Genomic DNA, 18360 nt, shown 5'->3' on the forward strand with positions numbered 1-18360 from the left:
CCAACTGGTTGGCTGCTTGCATATTGTTCTGTTATGCTCAAACTGGGCTGCAACTGGAGAATCGGGTCACAGCCCATAAAGTTAGAGCTATGGTAGCTTCAGTAGCTTTCCTCTGTTCTACTCCGATTGATGAAATCTGCAAAGCTGCTACTTGGTCCTTGGTTCGTACATTCACCTCACATGTCTGGAATCTTTTTCCAGACAGGATGGGTACTTCGGCTAGTCAGTATTACAAAATTTATTTTCCTAAAGGTCAACACTCCCACCATCCCATTCTAGTTAGCTTGGAGATCACCATGTGAGAATATGCTGCCTGCTTTGTCCTGGGATAAAGCACAGTTACTTGTCCTGGGATAAAACAGTTACTTATCTTAACAGGTGTTATCCAGGGATAGCAGGCAGATATTCTCACAACCCACCCACCTCCCCTGGCTGGCTTCTTAGCTGGCTTACTGAACCAAGGAGCCATGCACCCACATCAGGCGGGAAGGCACTTGCCCTTGTGCAGTACAAACTCTGGCAATGCACTTTTAAAGTGTCCCTGGATAACACCTGTTACGGTAAGTAACTGTGCTTACCACCCTGTCCCAGCCTCTCCATCAGAGTTCTACCATTCTCATCCTCTTCCTTCTCCACCCTTATAGCCCCAACACATAATTGTATCCTGGGACAGACCAAAAGTTCATCCAGCCCAATATCCTGTTTCCAACAGTGGTCACCCCAGGTCCCAAGTACCTAGCTAGATTCAAGTAATAAAAACAGATTCTATGCTGCCTATCCGTAGTGGTTTCCCAAGCCTTCTCAATAGTGGCCTATGAACTTCCTTTTTAGGAATCAAAATTTTTTTTTAAATCCCACTAAGCCAACCAATTTCACCACATTCTCTGGCAATGAATTCCAGTTTAATTACACATTGTGTGAAGAAATATTCTCTCTAATTTGTTTAAATCTACTAAGTAGCTTCACTGCATGCTCCCTTAGTCCTAGCATTTCTTAAGAGTAAAGTGATTCACAACTACCCTTTACACAGTATTTTATAGACCTCTATCATATCACCCCTGAGCTGTCTCTTCTCAAAGCTTAAGAGCCCTAGCTGCTTTAGCCTTTCCAAATAGGAAAGTTGTCCCATCCCTTTTATCATGTAACCCTTCCCTGTACCTTTTTCAATTCCACTACATCTTTGCGATAATACCGAGTGTAATTCTGGTCACTAAGAGGTGTGGCCATACCATAGTGATACAAGGGCTACTATATTAAAGATATCTACATTTAGCTTGCTTCATTAAAGCCATTACACACCACATTTAAGTTAATGGTCTTTTATTGGAAAAAAGACTAGCATTTACAACTTGGAATGGACAAATTGTATCTGAACAGCCATGTTTAATCTTTGTGCTGAAGTCCTATAGGCTACTCTGCCGGCTCCAAGTCATGGTACACAAGATTTAAAAATATGAGAGTCCAAAGATGCTCCCTTGGTGAATGTTTTTCAAAACTGAACAGTAACAGCTTGACAGCTGTTTCACTATATAGTGCAATGCAGACAATGTCAAACCAATAAACAGACATGCCATCTGTAGTTAAGATCATTGCATTTTTGGAGCACACTAAAATTACAGAACCATTCATCCTTAGGGTTTACTCAATTTGCAACCTTCAACCTTTGCTATACACCATCCTGAGGTAAACCAATTTAATCTTCAGTGACAATTTATACTACAAATTGAAATACAATCCACCTGTACAATAGTGGATTATTTTATTTTTTTTTAATACAAAGGTCTGACTGTGCTCAATTAAGCTGCATGCATGAAAAAACTGGCCAGCCCAAACAGTGTAATTGTTAGCAAATGGAACTTAGTCCACTAAGTGCTTCCTTGTTGTTTAAGGTAGTACAAGTATTTATACTTTAAAACTGATGTTTTTTTAACTTGATCTTCTGGGGACAGGACCACCATTACATGCAGTTTGTGGACAGAAGGTATTCTTGACATTCAGTTTTGCTATACAGAAACAGAATGAGTAAATGAACATTTTTGCAAGAGGTAAGTAAAAGATCAATTTTATTCTTCTAGAGGGGGAAAGGTGAAGAGTCTTCATTTTGCAGTCATCATCTGTACGAATTCTGGGGAGGAAAAAATAAAGACAGTGAGACTAAGATTCTAAATCCAAGATAATAGGCATAAACTTGTTATGTCCTACATCAAGGACAAGTTTATAGTAGCTTTTAAAGAATTCAAGTTGCCCTCATATACTTGTTTAAGGAGTTAGTGTACATTTCTCTTACTTCATTTTATTGATGAATAAAACTGGAATTGGCTTAGTGTTTTTCTCCAGCTTGTTGTAGGTTTACAGCTCAACCTCCATCTTTAGAGGTAGTTTTATAAATTAACTGAACCCAGACACGTTTAAAAGCAAGTTGACTATTTCAATGTACCAAATCTTACCTTCATAATTGACCTGTCCATCTCCATCAATATCTGCTTCCCTGATCATTTCATCTACTTCTTCATCTGTTAATTTTTCTCCTAAGTTTGTCATTACATGACGAAGTTCTGCTGCACTGATGTAACCATTTCCATCCTAAGAAGAAAACAAAAGTTTAAAACTTCCCCGTTTCAGCAGTTGCTACAGACTAGAAAAGGTAGGCACAATACACAAGACTCCCTATTCTCAGAAAAGCAACTACAGCTCAAGCAGCATCAGTAAAACTAGGAAGGATCAAGATCAGCTTTTTTCAGTAATGGGGACAAGGCAATATGTCTCTATTTATTTTTAGATAGACCAGTGATGAGTGTCCTTCAATTTCTACAAAGAATAAGCCCGATAGTAAAGCAGAGTTTATAAGTCTGGTGAGGGATGAGATGGCCTGCGTGGGAATATTCTCGTACATGTAGAAGGGAATGGATCCTGGGCACATTGGTAGGATTTCAGTTTGAGACAGAGTTTAGAGATCTGGGGTTCGGATACGAGTTTAAAAGCAGTCCAGGATCTGTCTGCTGGGATAGGGTTAGTCCTTGGAGGGAAGGAGCTCCTTATGGTAATGATCTTTTCATTGAATAATTTTGCTCGGCCGCCTGCTGATGGGGAGGAGGGGGGAATGGTGGAATCGTTTTTAGAAGTTAAGGTGTGCCAGATGTTAAACAAGTGCAGCTGTCAAATCATGGTAAACCTAAATGCAAGACTATTATGTGAAACAATGTGTATAAGGGCCTCGTTACAATGTGCAACCTCAGGCACAAGCAGAATTCTGCATTTGTAAAGCAATCTGGGTTAAGTTATTGGTAGTGAACATCTTTACTAAATCTTTAAGTAAAATATTTTGCAAGACATTAATTACCTGTAGACCTAGAAGCAACCAGGTTCAGTCATACAGAGGTGTCAAAGATTTAAGTCCTGAATCAGACATTCACATTCAACTGACATGTCTGCCTGGGATACCAATTAGAGTGACATGGGGACAAATTTGTCCCTGTCCCCGCAGAAACTCAATTTCCCCGTCCCCGGGAGTTGTCGCACTGTCCCTGTCTCATTCCTGTAAGCTCTGCCTTAACTGCACAACCCTCAAACTTATGATTTTAAAGTGTTTGAGGCTTCTACAGATGAGGACGAGCTTGCAGAAATGGGGGAAGGACAGGAAAGCAATGTTACTTACCGTAACAGTTGTTATCCAGGGACAGCAGACAGCTATTCTCACTAGTGGGTGATGTCATCCGACAGAGCCCCGATACGGACATCTTGCAAGCATGTCTTGCTTGAAGAAACTCAGAAGTTTTGAGATGCCCGCACCGCGCATGCGCCAGTGCCTTCCCGCCCGATGGTCTGGGCGCGTCTCCTCAGTTCAGGTAGCTAGCAGAGAAGCCAACCCAGGGGAGGTGGGTGGGACATGAGAATAGCTGCCTGCTGTCCCTGGATAACAACTGTTACGGTAAGTAACATTGCTTTATCCCAGGACAAGCAGGCAGGTATTCTCACTAGTGGGTGACCTCCAAGCTAACCTCAATGGGATGGTGGGAGAGTTGGCAACTTAGGAGAACAAATTTTGTAACACTGTTTGGCCAAACTGTCCATCCCTTCTGGAGAAAGTATCCAGACAATAATGAGAGGTGAATGTATGAACCGAGGACCAAGTGGCAGCCTTACAAATCTCCTCAATGGTGTCTATCTGAGAAAGGCTACAGAGGCTGCCATTGCTCTGACCTTATGGGCTGTGACCTTACAGGGAAGGGGTAATCCAGCCTGGGCATAGCAGAAAGAGATACAAGCTGCCATCCAGTTGGAGATGGTGCGCTTCGATACAGGTCGTCCCAACTTGTTTGGATCAAAGGAGACGAAAAGTTGAGGAGCAGTTCTGTGTGGATTGGTGCGATCCAAGTAGAAAGCCAAAGCATGTTTACAGTCCAGAGTGTGAAGAGCTGATTCTCCAGGATGAGAATGAGGCTTTGGAAAAAACACTGGAAGCACAATGGATTGGTTGAGGTGAAATTCAGAGACCACTTTAGGTAGGAATTTAGGATGAGTGCGGAGGACCACCTTGTCATGATGGAAGACTGTGAAAGGCGGGTCCGCTACTAAGGCCTGAAGCTCACTGACCCTGCGAGCAGAGGTGAGGGCCACTAGAAACACCACTTTCCAAGTGAGAAACTTTAGCGGAGCCTTGTTGAGAGGCTCAAACGGAGGTTTCATAAGCTGAGAAAGGACAACATTGAGATCTCAAACCACTGGAGGCAGTTTGAGAGGAGGATTGACATGAAAAAGTCCTTTCATAAATCTGGAAACCACAGGATGAGAAGAGAGAGGTTTCCCTTGTAGAGGCTGATGGAAAGCCGCAATAGCACTCAGGTGGACTCGTATAGAGGTAGACTTGAGACCAGACCGAGACAGGTGTAGAAGATAGTCCAATACAGAGGATAGGGAGGCTCGCTGAGGCTCCTTGGAATTGGAAACACACCAGGAAGAAAATCTAGTCCACTTCTGGGAGTAGCATTGACGAGTAGCAGGCTTCCGGGAAGCCTCTAAGACATCCCTCACCGCCTGGGAAAACTGGTGAGGAGTTACGCTGAGAGGAACTAAGCTGTCAGGTGGAGAGACTGCAGGTTGGGATGAAGCAGAGACCCCTGATGCTGAGTAAGCAGTGAAGGAAACACTGGAAGTAGGCAAGGTTCCCTGCTGCCGAGTTGAAGGAGAAGGGAGAACCAAGGTTGTCTGGGCCACCGAGGAGCTATCAGAATCATGGTGGCATGGTCAGACTTCAGCTTGACCAGAGTCTTTTGAATGAGAGGAAACGCATACAGAAAGCGATTCCCCCAATCCAGCAGAAAAGCATCTGCCTCGAGGCGATGAGGATCGTAGATCCTGGAGCAAAATTGAGGCAGCTTGAAATTGTGGGGAGCCGCAAAGAGGTCTATCTGAGGCGTCCCCCACTGAGCGAAGATCTGATGAAGGGTCCTGGAATGGAGTGTCCATTCATGAGGCTGGAGAAGACGACTCAGGTTGTCCGCCAAGACATTGTTCTTCCCCTGAATGTAGACAGCTCTGAGGAAGGCGTTGTGGCGAATCGCCCAATCCCAGACTCTGAGAGCTTCCTGGCAGAGGGAGGCCGGGCCCGTGCCCCCCTGCTTGTTGACATAATACATGGCGACCTGATTGTCGGTGCGAATGAGGACCACCATGTCGTGAAGCAGATGTTGAAAAGCTTGAAGAGCATTGAAGATGGCCCTGAGCTCCAGAAGATTGATTTGATGGAGTCGGTCCGCACTGGTCCAGAATCCCTGAGTGCGAAGACCATCCAGATGAGCTCCCCAGGCATAGGTCGAGGAATCGGTTGTGAGAACCTTCTGGTGGGGAGGAGTGTGAAACAGCAAACCTCTGGATAGATTCGAAGAGGTCATCCACCAAAGTAGAGACTGCCGAAGAGCAGGAGTGACGATGATGTGCCGAGACAACGGATCTGATACCTGAGTCCATTGAGATGCCAGGGTCCACTGAGGAATTCTGAGATTGAGCCTGGCAAACGGCGTCACATGAACTGTAGAGGCCATGTGGCCCAGGAGGACCATCATGCGTCTTGCTGAGATGGACTGGCGAGAAGACAGAGTGGCAGAGATGAAGAAGAGCATCCATGCGCTGAGGAGGAAGGAACGCTCTGAGGCGAATGGTATCCAGGACCGCCCCGATGAAGGGGAGAGACTGGCAGTGTTCCCTCTAAGCGGGCGGGTGTTGTGAGCAAACTTTTTTCACCGTGAGCCAAAAATATCGGGCGCCAGCAAGTTATGAGCCAACTCGCCCGATTCTCCTCTCGCCGCCCTGCCATCTGCCGTACGCCTCTTCCGATCGTGCGCTGTGACGAGAAACGTGTGCGCTGCGATGTAATATTTTGTGCGCCAGCGCACGCCAGCGCAGCTTAGCGGGAACACTGGTTCAAATGGTTTTATTTATTTCCCCAAATTTATTTTTGTTATACGCATTGAAAATATTTTATATTGCGTTTAAATCAAAATCTCAATAAACTTGAAACGAGTGCCCGTGAGATTGTGGGAGGGTTAAATACTCAAAACTTAGAAGTTTTTGCTAAGCCAGCTTTCTGGTATCTTTACATACAGTGGCGTACCTAGCATATGTAACATCCGGGGCCCATCATTTTTTGGCACCCCCCCCCCATCTGTAAGAAAAACATGATTTTTAGTAACAAACCACACGTCACACATGAGTACCTAGGAAAAGGCAGCATCTTACATATTGCAGTGAGCAGTACATCAATACACCCATTGTAAAACTAAACAAGCCAGACCAGCACAGATCAATCCTACACCGTCAATCCTAACAGAAAACCATGTCTTTCGAACACACAGAACACAGAAAACACCTTCGCCTAGTAAGGAATATGTAATCACAAACTAACCCCTCCCTCTTTTACAAAACTGTAGTGTGGATTTTAGCTACGGAGGTAACAGCTCTGATGCTCATAAAATTCTGAGCATCAGAGCTGCTACCACCAAGGCTGGTGCTAAAAACGCTTCACAGTTTTGTAAAAGGGGGGATAAAATAAAAATACATAGACAAAGGTTAAATTGAACCAGCAAGAAGCTGGACTCTGCATACAATGCTTCACAGAAACAGTGACACATGTCTCCTAAAGCAATAAATAAATAGAAATTTTTTTCTACCTTTGTCTTCTGTGGTTTCTCCTTTCCTCATCTTCTTGTAACTCTCTTCCTTCCATCCACTGTCTGCCGTCTCTCTTCCCCTATATGGCATCTTCTCTCCTTCTATGCCCCTTCCAGAAACTGTATGCCTCCCCCTTCCATCTCTCCTTTCACCCCATTGGTCTGGCATCTCTCTCCTCGCCTTCCCTCTCCCACACCTCTCCTCATAGTCTGGTATCTCCCCTTCCCTGATTCTCTGGCATCTCTCTCCTTTCCTTTTCTTCCATCTTTCGCTCCCCCTCCATGCTCTCACATCTCCCCCTTCCTTTTCCCTTAGACTGGCATACCTTCCTCCTACGCTCCAAGCCCTGGCATCTCCTTTAATTCCCTCCCTCATCTTCCTTCTCCCTCCAGCTGGGTACCGCAACACTCTTCCCTGCAGCTCTGCACTTCCCCACAATTGCCATGCTTCGGTTCCTCTTCTTCCTTCCTTCCTCCCCCCCCCCCCGCGGGACCCTGCGGCACCATCAACTCTTACTCCCTCTAATGTCGGCCCTGCAGCTCCAGACTTCCTCGCACCTTCTCCCCTCCCCCTTTGGATCGCTATTATTTTAAATGTTATAGCCGCGGAGCTGTATCCATCAGTGGAGATGTCTAACCTCGGCCTGCCCCGGAACTCTTACTGCAACAGTGACTTCCTGTTCCTGCCTAGACGGGCGGCTGCTGCAGTAAGAGTTCCGGGGCAGGCCGAGGTTAGACATCTCCACTGATGGATACAGCTCCGCGGCTATAACATTTAAAATAATAGCGATCCAAAGGGGGAGGGGAGAAGGTGCGAGGAAGTCTGGAGCTGCAGGGCCGACATTAGAGGGAGTAAGAGTTGATGGTGCCGCAGGGTCCCGCGGGGGGGGGGGGGGGAGGAAGGAAGGAAGAAGAGGAACCGAAGCATGGCAATTGTGGGGAAGTGCAATCCCCCCAATGCGTCCCCTTACCTTACCGACGCGTGTGTGCGCTGTGAAGAGAAACTTTGCGCTGCGATGTAATATTTTGTGCGTGAGCGCAGGCCAACGCAGCTTAGCGGGAACACTGGAGACTGGGTATGTTGTAGATGAGATTTGGGAAAGTTGATCTCGAATCCCAAACTCTGCAGGAACAGAATTGTGGACAGGGTCGCCAAGATGACCCCTGAGGCCGAGGGAGCCTTGATCAGCCAGTCGTCGAGGTAGGGAAATACCTGAAGACCCTGGTTCCGGAGTGCCGCGGCCACCAGCACCAGACACTTCGTGAAGATCCTGGGGGACGAAGACAGGCCGAATGGAAGCACTCGATACTGTAGATGGAGATGTCCCACCCGAAATCTGAGGAACTTGCGGGAGGCCGGATGAATGGGAATGTGAGTGTAGGCCTCCTTGAGATCCAGAGAGCATAACCAGTCCAAACAACGCATCGCTACCGAGCAGGCCGCCGCTCGGGCAGAGAGCTCGAACGCATCAAAGGCAGATTGCATCAACTGAAGCCGAAGTTGGGACAGCGAAGCAACCACTTCCTCAAACTGAAACCGAGCCTGGGACTCGATGTATGGTGTGAATTTCCAAAGCACAGGCAGAAAAAATTCCAAGTAGGCTGCAAAGTGGAAATTGTAATTCAGGACTCGGGACGTCATCATAGAATTCTGATAGATGCGTCAACCAAATTTATCCATGGTTCTGCCCTCGCGGCCCGGAGGCACCGAAGCATAGACCTGGCCAGGATGAGACCGCTTGAGCGAGGATTCGACCAGGAGGGACTGGTGAGAAAGCTGAGGACCCTCGAAGCCCTTATGATGCACCGTGCGGTACCGAGCATCCAATTTTCCAGGGACCGCAGGGATAGAGTAAGGAGACTCGAAACACCTCATGAAGGTCTGGTCGAGGAGCTTGTGCAGAGGAAGGCGCAAGGACTCGGCCGGAGGACGAGGCAAGTGCATGGTATCGAGGTACTCCTTGGAGTATTGAGACCCAGCATCGAGGGTAATGTCCATGTCATCCGCCATCTGTCTGAGGATTGAGGAAAAGGACAGTTGGTCCGCCGTCGCCGGTCTACGAGAAGGACTAGAAGAAGACGAGGCTTCGGGCTCCATAGAGGCCTGTGAGCAACAGGGCGAGTAGAAAATCTCGGGGTCCTCGAACTCCGGGCCCGGAGGAGGAGACCCAGTCGAGGCAGCATAACCCATCCGAGGCAATTTCTTCTGAGGCGAGACGGTCGAGTGTCGAGAGGAATGCCTCGAAGAGTGTCTGGATCGATGCCCCTCTCGATGCCTGGAAGGGGATCGAGCCCTTCTGTGAGAAACCTGGTCAGATGCCTCCAAGGAACAGATCGGACTCGATGCCGACGATCGCAGAGGCGGAAGAGTCGATGCCTCCCCCGACGACGCCCAAGCTTGATAGGGGGTTCGGAAGAACTCGTCCTGCTTCCTGCTATGCCCAGGGCTGGGAGGCTTCGAAGGTGGACGCCACAATGAGTCATGGGGCAGGGTAACAGGTTCCAAGGGAGGCAAATCACTAAACGAGGCTTTCCTCGAGGGGATAGGCTCCAAGGGGGGCATATCACTAAGGGAGGCCTTCCTCGAGGGGATCGGTTCCAAAGGAGGTATAGCACTAACTGAAGACCTCCTCGAGGACCCGGACACCGCTCGTCGCTCCTCATCGCCGAGCAACAAGGTCATGCGGCGCGGCGGGGGAGGAGGGGGGCGGTCCGCCCCTCGGAACCGGGAGGTCACCCTGGATCGAGGCAATCAGCCGGGGTCCCATGGTTTGCATGAGTTCCACAAACTGAGCCTCCAGAAGGGACTTCAACGAAGCCGATATGGAGGGATCCGCACCAAAAGGGGGCCCTTCCGCACGGTCTCCGCGTTCTTTCGGTGCAGTGTGCTTCTGCTTGCCAGCCTTCGGCACTTTAAGCACCACCGGAACTGTAGGTGTCGATACCTGCTCCGAGGAGACGGAGGAAGGCACCGGCGCCGAAGTCGAGGCTGAAACCGGCGTGAACGATGCTGGTTTCAGGAGGCCCGAAGCAGCTGGGGAGGCAGTGGGCTTCGCCGATGGAGTCGAAGCACCAGTCGATGTCGAAGCTGAAGGATCCAACGAAGCTTCCATCTTGAACATGGACTCCCACAGCAGACAGCGGCGCTTAAACGCTCTCGCCGTCAAAGTGGAGCAAGGCCGGCACGATCTCGGGAAGTGATCCGGTCCCAGACACTGTAAGCAGCGTCGATGAGGATCCATGAGCGAAATCGCGCGCTGGCACTTGCTACACTTTTTAAAACCGGTAATCGGCCGGGACATAGGCCGGAAAAGTTCCGCCGCAAGGTCGAAGGCGCGGGGCCCCAGCCACGCAGCCGACCCGGTGCCGGAAGAAAAAAAATTTTTTTTTTTTTTTTTTTTTGAAAAAAGAAATCAAAGAAACAAATGCACAGGAGAGCCAAAAGAACTCGACCCGCGGCAAAACAGAAGGCAAAACGAAATTCAATGGGCGCGAAGAAAAAGAACTGAGGAGACGCGCCCGGACCATCGGGCGGGAAGGCACTGGCGCATGCGCAGTGCGGGCATCTCGAAAAGCACAGTTACTTACCGTAACAGGTGTTATCCAGGGACAGCAGGCATATATTCTCACATGTGGGTGACGTCATCTACGGAGCCCCAGCGCGGACAGCTTTTCAAGCAAACTTGATTGAAGTTTCAAGTTTGCTACACTGCACCACGCATGTGCATGCCTTCTTGCCCACTAGAGGGCGCATCCCCACCTCGTGGTCCTCAGTTCCATAACCAGCAAAGAAGCCATCCCCGGGGAGGTGGGCGGGTTGTGAGAATATATGCCTGCTGTCCCTGGATAACACCTGTTACGGTAAGTAACCGCTTTATCCCAGGACAAGCAGGCATGATATTCTCACATGTGGGTGACCTCCAAGCCAACCAAAAAAGGGCAGGTGGGAGGATGGCAATTTAAGAAAACAGGTTACGTAACACCGACTGGCCAAATCGGCCGTCGCTTCTGGACAAAGTGTCCAGACAGTAGTGGGAGGTGAACATATGAACCGAAGACCAAGTGGCAGCTTTACATATGTCCTCCACAGGAGTAGACCGGAGGAAAGCAACAGAAGCTGCCATAGCCCTGACCTTATGCCCCGTGACTCGACCATGGAGCGTGAGACCAGCCTGAGCGTAGCAAAAAGAAATACAAGCAGCCAACCAGTTGGACAAGGCGCGCTTGGAAACAGGATGTCCCAACCGATTAGGATCAAAGGACAAAAACAATTGAGGAACCTTCCGATGAGACTTGGTACGTTGGAGATAAAAGGCCAACGCCCTCTTACAGTCAAGCGTGTGAAGCGCCACCTCACCAGGATGAGAGTGGGGCTTCGGGAAGAACACCGGAAGGACGATGGACTGATTGAGGTGGAAATCAGACACAACCTTAGGCAAAAATTTAGGATGGGTGCGAAGAACCACCTTGTCATGGTGAAACACAGTAAAAGGTGGATCCGCAACCAAAGCCTGCAGCTCACTAATCCGACGAGCGGATGTGAGCGCAAGCAAAAAGACCATCTTCCAAGTGAGAAACTTAAGATGGGATTTATCGATAGGCTCGAAGGGAGGCTTCATGAGTTGAGCTAAGACCACATTAAGATCCCAAACTACAGGAGGAGGTTTCAGAGGAGGGTGAACATTCACTAGACCCCTCATGAAACGAGTCACCAGAGGATGAAGAGAGAGAGATCTACCCTCAAGAGGCCGATGAAATGCTGCGATGGCACTGAGATGCACCCGAATGGAAGTCGTCTTCAGTCCGGACTTAGACAGGTGCAGCAAATATTCCAACACGGAAGACACTGGAACCGAACTCGGGTCCAGATGGTTAGAAGAACACCAGGAGGAAAATCTGGTCCATTTCTGGGAATAACAAAGCCTAGTCGAGACCTTGCGCGAGGCCTCCAATATCTCCCTCACCGACTGAGAGACAGGAACCGAAGTCAAGGGGAAAGGAACCAAGCGGTCAGATGCAAAGACTGCAGATTGGGATGCAACAGCGAACCCCGACTCTGAGACAGCAGAGAGGGAAAAACAGGCAGAAGCAGAGGGTCCCTGACACTGAGTTGAAGGAGCAGGGAGAACCAGAGCTGTCTGGGCCAACGAGGTGCAATGAGGATCATAGTGGCCCTGGTCGATTTGAGATGCACTAGCGTTCGCAAGATTAGAGGAAAAGGAGGGAACGCATAAAGGAACCTCTCTCCCCAGTCGAGAAGAAAGGCATCCGCCTCGAGACGATCCGGGGAGTACATTCGAGAACAAAAGAGGGGTAGTTTGCGAGTCTCCGGGGAGGCAAACAGATCCACCTGAGGAGTCCCCCAGCGGTCGAAGACCTTGCGCAGAACCCGGGAGTTCAACGACCATTCGTGCGGCTGAAGGAGACGACTGAGTTTGTCCGCCAGACAGTTCACCTCTCCCTGAATGTAAACCGCACGTAGGAAGATATTTTGGGAGACCGCCCACTCCCAAAGGCGCAGGGCTTCCTGGCACAGGGCCCAAGACCCCGTTCCCCCTTGCTTATTTACATAATACATAGCCACCTGGTTGTCCGTCCGTACGAGGACTACCTGGTCGCGAAGCAGGTGACAGAACGCTCGAGCCACCAGAAAAATGGCACGAAGCTCCAACACATTGATGTGACAAAGACGGTCCCCCGCCGACCATAGACCCTGGGTCCGCAGACCGTCGACATGAGCCCCCCATGCGTACTCCGAGGAATCCGTCGTGAGGACTTTGCGATGCAGAGGGACGAGAAAGAGCAAACCCCCTGAAAGATTGGAAGAGTTTGTCCACCAACGGAGCGAGCGTCTCAAAGAAGGAGTCACCGTTATGGGGCAAGAGACCGGATCGCAATCCTGACGCCATTGAGAGGCCATGGTCCACTGAGGAAGCCTCAGATGCAACCGGGCGAACGGCGTGACGTGGACCGTCGACGCCATGTGGCCCAGGAGTATCATCATGCGCTGAGCTGAAACTGTGGGCCTCAGCGAAACTTGTCGACTCAGTCGAAGCAGGGCCTCCAACCGAGGAGGGGGGAGGAAGGAACGGAAGCGAACCGTGTCCAGCACGGCTCCGATAAACTGCAGGGATTGAGTCGGATCCAAATGAGACTTGGGGAAGTTCACTTCGAACCCCAGACGTTGAAGGAAGATGATAGTCTGTTGGGTCGCTGAGATAACTCCCTCCCTGGTAGGGGCCTTGATCAGCCAATCGTCCAGGTAGGGAAAGACCTGCAGCCCCCGAGATCTCAGGGCTGCCGCGACCACCACCATACACTTTGTGAAGACTCGAGGGGACGAAGCTATACCAAAGGAGAGGACCCGATACTGAAGGTGCCAATCCCCCACCTGGAACCGTAAAAACTTGCGGAAAGCGGGATGCACCGGAACATGAGTATAGGTTTCCTTCAAGTCCAGGGAGCACATCCAATCCCCTTCCTCCAACAGAGGGTACAGAACCGGAAGAGACAGCATACGGAACTTTTCCCGGACCAGGAATTTGTTGAGCTTCCGGAGGTCCAAAATGGGACGCAAGTCCCCTGTCTTCTTTGGGACTAAAAAGTAACGGGAGTAAAAACCCCGTCCCCGTTCTGGGGGTACCGGTTCCACCGCCCGTAGGCTCAACAAGGCCCTGGCCTCCAAAAGGAGAAGGGGAAGTTGGTTCCAGTTGCACGGACAAGTTCCGGGTGGACGGTCCGGCGGCGTGGCTGAGAAATTGAGCGAGTAGCCCTCGGAGACGATCCTGAGCACCCATGCATCGGATGTAATCTCAGTCCAAGCCACATAAAAGGACCTGAGTCGACCCCCGATTGGAAGGGGGTCGGGCGATATTGCGGAGGGGGCCCGCCCCCATCCGCACAGTCCGTCAAAAGGACGGGGCCGGCTTGGACGCTCCCTGCGCTGGAGATTTCGGTTGTCCCCCTCTACCCTGTTGGGGCGGGCGCCGAGCCGGAGGTCTAGAAAAGGCCGGCGTAGACTTCTGCGGGTAGACTTCGGCACCTGGCCTGCTTTTCCAGCCCTCTTAAGGGCTTTGCAGACCGGGCCATTCTTCCCTGTTCCAGCACAGTGAAGGGGAAGGGAGATCGAGTCGTCCCCCTTCACTGCACCGGAGGAGCAACGCGTTCGGCGGTCTGCCCCGCCCCCAGCAGCCACTTCGGCACCTGGCCTGCTTTTCCAGCCCTCTTAAGGGCTTTGCAGACCGGGCCATTCTTCCCTGTTCCAGCACAGTGAAGGGGAAGGGAGATCGAGTCGTCCCCCTTCACTGCACCGGAGGAGCAACGCGTTCGGCGGTCTGCCCCGCCCCCAGCAGCCACTTCGGCACCTGGCCTGCTTTTCCAGCCCTCTTAAGGGCTTTGCAGACCGGGCCATTCTTCCCTGTTCCAGCACAGTGAAGGGGAAGGGAGATCGAGTCGTCCCCCTTCACTGCACCGGAGGAGCAACGCGTTCGGCGGTTTGCCCCGCCCCCAGCAGCCACTTCGGCACCTGGCCTGCTATCCAGCCCTCTTAACCCTTTCCGCCCCCCCTCGGCGAATACCTTTTCTTCCAGAGAGACACCATTACCACAGCCCAAACCAGAGACACACCAGAACCAAAGAATCTCCCTCTACACAAACAAAATGGAACATTACATATACAAAACCACACTTGCCATCCTAATACTTTCACTACTCATTTCCAACTGGCAAACCACAGGATATCACCTATCACCCATCCCAATTCTCACAACAACCTACAGGCAACCACAACCACCCAGAAAAATCCACACCATGAGAACCCTAACATCCTGCCCACTGACCAGCCAAGACCACATTCCCACCACCTGGGGAAAAAGACCTCCACCAAAGCACAAGACCACTACTCAAAAACAACTCACATCACCTAAAAATATCCTCTACCTTAATTGCAATCCTAATTCCAACACAAAATATACCTCACTAACCTGTGCCTACATGAATATAAGATCAATTAGCCCAAAAGCAAACCTAATCAAAGACTGGCTGACTGAAGAACAACTAAGCTGTCTATTCCTAGCCGAAACCTGGCTAACATCCAATTCGGACCCATGCATAACCGAATTCTGCCCCAAAGGGTACAAATTAGAGCTGGTTTGTCGAGAAAACAAACGAGGGGGAGGACTAGCTATTCTAGTACAAAACAACCTCAACCTAAAAGTTCTACACAAACACTCAACCCCTCACTTAGACCTTCTTGCATGCCAACTCTCCGACAACACACTCACAGACACCCTGAACTGTCTATTATGCTACATCACTCCAGGAAAATGGAACACCTCAAAACTTGAACTCGAAGAATTCATATTCCAGAACTCTCTAACCTCCACATACAATCTGCTCCTAGGAGACATCAATCTCCACCTCGAGGACCACACATCCAAACAAGTAGACGATATACTCTCATACCTCGACGCCCTATCCTACCAGATCCTCAATCCTGAACCCACACACGAAAAAGGCCACCAACTTGATATAGCAGCATTCACGTCTCATAACCTCCACACCCCAAAAATTCATATCACCAATGGTACCTGGCATCCCTCTCTTTGGTCAGACCACCACAAATACACTTTCACCATCAACTGGCCTCAAAATAACACAAAACCCAAGCCACAAAAAACAACCTTCAAATCTAGACAGAAAATTGAGCCTGCCACATTCTGGGATAAAGTTGACCCTATAATCGCCCCCATCGACCCAACTGACTTCGTAAATCACTGGCGCATCCTAAGTGAAACAACCTTGAACGAGCTAGCCCCTGAAAAAACCAAACACAGAACCTGCAGATCCTCAGACAAGTGGTTCGACTCCGAACTCCTCCTACAAAAAAGGCACTGCAGACAACTTGAAAGATCTTGGAAAAAAAAGAAAAATGATCAAACCAAATCCGCATGGAGAACCCAAATCAAACTATACAACATCAAACTAAAAGAAAAGCGCAAAACATACTACTCTAAACTAATTGGCACAAACACTTCTGACACAAAAACACTCTTCAACTTAGTAAAAAAACTTACGGACACAAACCCATTCCTTGCCACTCAAGGCAATAAACCACCAACAGCTTCTCAACTAGCAGAACACTTCAAACACAAGATCACTACAATCAGAAATACCCTCAACAACTCAACCACCAAACTCTACGAGATAATAACCCCCACAACGGAAGAAACCATATCTGCAGACAGAACATGGACCACATTCCCAACTCTACAATGGTCTGATTTGAACCGACTATACAAAAAATACAGCCACGCCTCATGCGACTTGAACTACTGCCCATCGTATCTGCTAACAAATGCCTCCCTTAAATTCAAAACCAACCTCATGCAATGGATTCAAAGCACTCTCATAGAAGGTCAATTCCCGCAAGATCTTGGAGAGATCATAATCACACCCCTACTGAAAGATCAAAAAGGCCCTATAGACGCTCCTACCAACTACAGACCTATCGCTTCGATCCCATTATATGTCAAACTGATTGAAGGACTTGTGGCTCAATACCTCACCAACTACCTATTCGACCATAATATACTTCACTCCTCTCAATCAGGATTTAGATCTCACCACAGCACGGAAACACTACTAGCAACACTACTAGACATAGCACGACAACACCTCAGTAAAGGACACAGGATCCTAATTATCCAACTGGATCTATCCGCCGCCTTCGATCTAGTCGATCACACCATATTACTCCAGATACTTGATGCAATCGGGATCTCAGGGGTGGTTTACAATTGGTTCCAAGGATTCCTCAAAACAAGAACGTACAGAGTTAAGACAAACAACACGAAATCTAACTCATGGTCAAATCCATGCGGAGTCCCGCAGGGGTCACCACTATCGCCCATTCTATTCAATCTCTTCATCTCCTCCCTCGGCACCACTCTAGACAACCTAAATGTAACATCATTCAGCTACGCAGATGACATAACTATTATCCTCCCCTTTGAAATCCAAGATCACACCTCAACAGGACACCTGGAAATAATTCTGGATGAAGTAGAAAAATGGATGACAAACCACAAACTGAAACTAAACTCGGACAAAACCAAATTCCTAATGCTAGAAATGGACAAAAACCCATCCATAACAGACCTAGAAATTAAAGCAACCAAATACCCAATCCAGACCTCACTCAGAATCTTGGGAGTGCTGATAGACAGATGCTGCACTATGCAGACCCAGATCAACAAAACTACCCAAAAAGCATTCTTCACAATGCGCAACTTAAGAAAAATAAGGAAATTCTTTGACAAAGAACACTACAGGATAATTGTACAATCCCTGGTACTAGGTCTCGTGGACTACTGCAATATCCTTTATCTCCCATGCCCCACAAACATGATCAAAAAACTTCAAACCGTTCAGAACACAGCCCTTAGACTAATTTACTCACTCGGAAAATTTGACCACATCACCAATGCCTACCTAGACTCACACTGGCTACCGATTCGAGCCAGAATTCAATTCAAACTATACTGTCTACTCTTCAAAGTAATTAACGGTACTGCACCCACCTACCTAAATGACCGCCTAAACCGTAACCTTCCAACCAGAACAAGAAGAACACTGACATCATTCACATACCCACCACTCAAGGGTACTCACCGCAAAAAGCTTTATGATAGCCTCCTGGCAACACATGCTGCAAAACTCGAACCTTCCATCACCAAATTGTTAACCACAACATCAGACCTCGACATTCCGTAAAGAAATCAAAACACTGCTGTTCAAAAAATATATACAATCTACCTAACCTCCCTCACCCCTTCCCCCAAGAAACCAAAACACTGCCGTCCAAAACATCTTCCGATGTTATTAAGTCTTTACTATCATTCTGTCATTAAGTCTCAATCCTCAAACTGTATTCTCTATTGTCATGTACCATCCTGGAAATGTCCAGTTCTCTTCTTATGTAATCCGCTTTGAACCGCAAGGTACAAGCGGAATAAAAATCACTAATGTAATGTAATGTAATGTAATGTAATGTATCTTCTCGGGGTCGGCCGGAATGATTTTTGCGGCGGGGGCCGAGGTTTCATCCGGACCAAAGAGGCCAAGGAGCGCTCCTGCTCCGACAAACGTTTGGTCGCCGCCTCCAGGGATTCATAGAATAATTCTGAACCCACGC

General features: G+C 48.9%; 1 protein-coding gene across 1 annotated transcript in view; it reads right to left on the minus strand.

The window, feature by feature from the left end:
• Window positions 1-1708: 1708 nt before the first annotated feature.
• Window positions 1709-18360, minus strand: part of CALM1 (calmodulin 1) — a 75713-nt gene continuing 59061 nt past the window's right edge. Inside the window, exons 5-6 of the mRNA XM_033952552.1 lie at window positions 2448-2583; window positions 1709-2125 (exon numbers count right to left, since the gene is read on the minus strand). Of these exons, the coding sequence (XP_033808443.1) occupies window positions 2097-2125; window positions 2448-2583 (165 nt within the window). The 3' untranslated portion in view covers window positions 1709-2096. The remainder of the gene's footprint in view (window positions 2126-2447; window positions 2584-18360) is intronic.

The sequence above is a fragment of the Geotrypetes seraphini genome, chromosome 7 (genome assembly GCF_902459505.1).
Source record: "Geotrypetes seraphini chromosome 7, aGeoSer1.1, whole genome shotgun sequence".
In the NCBI taxonomy this organism is placed as follows: Eukaryota; Metazoa; Chordata; class Amphibia; order Gymnophiona; family Dermophiidae; genus Geotrypetes; species Geotrypetes seraphini.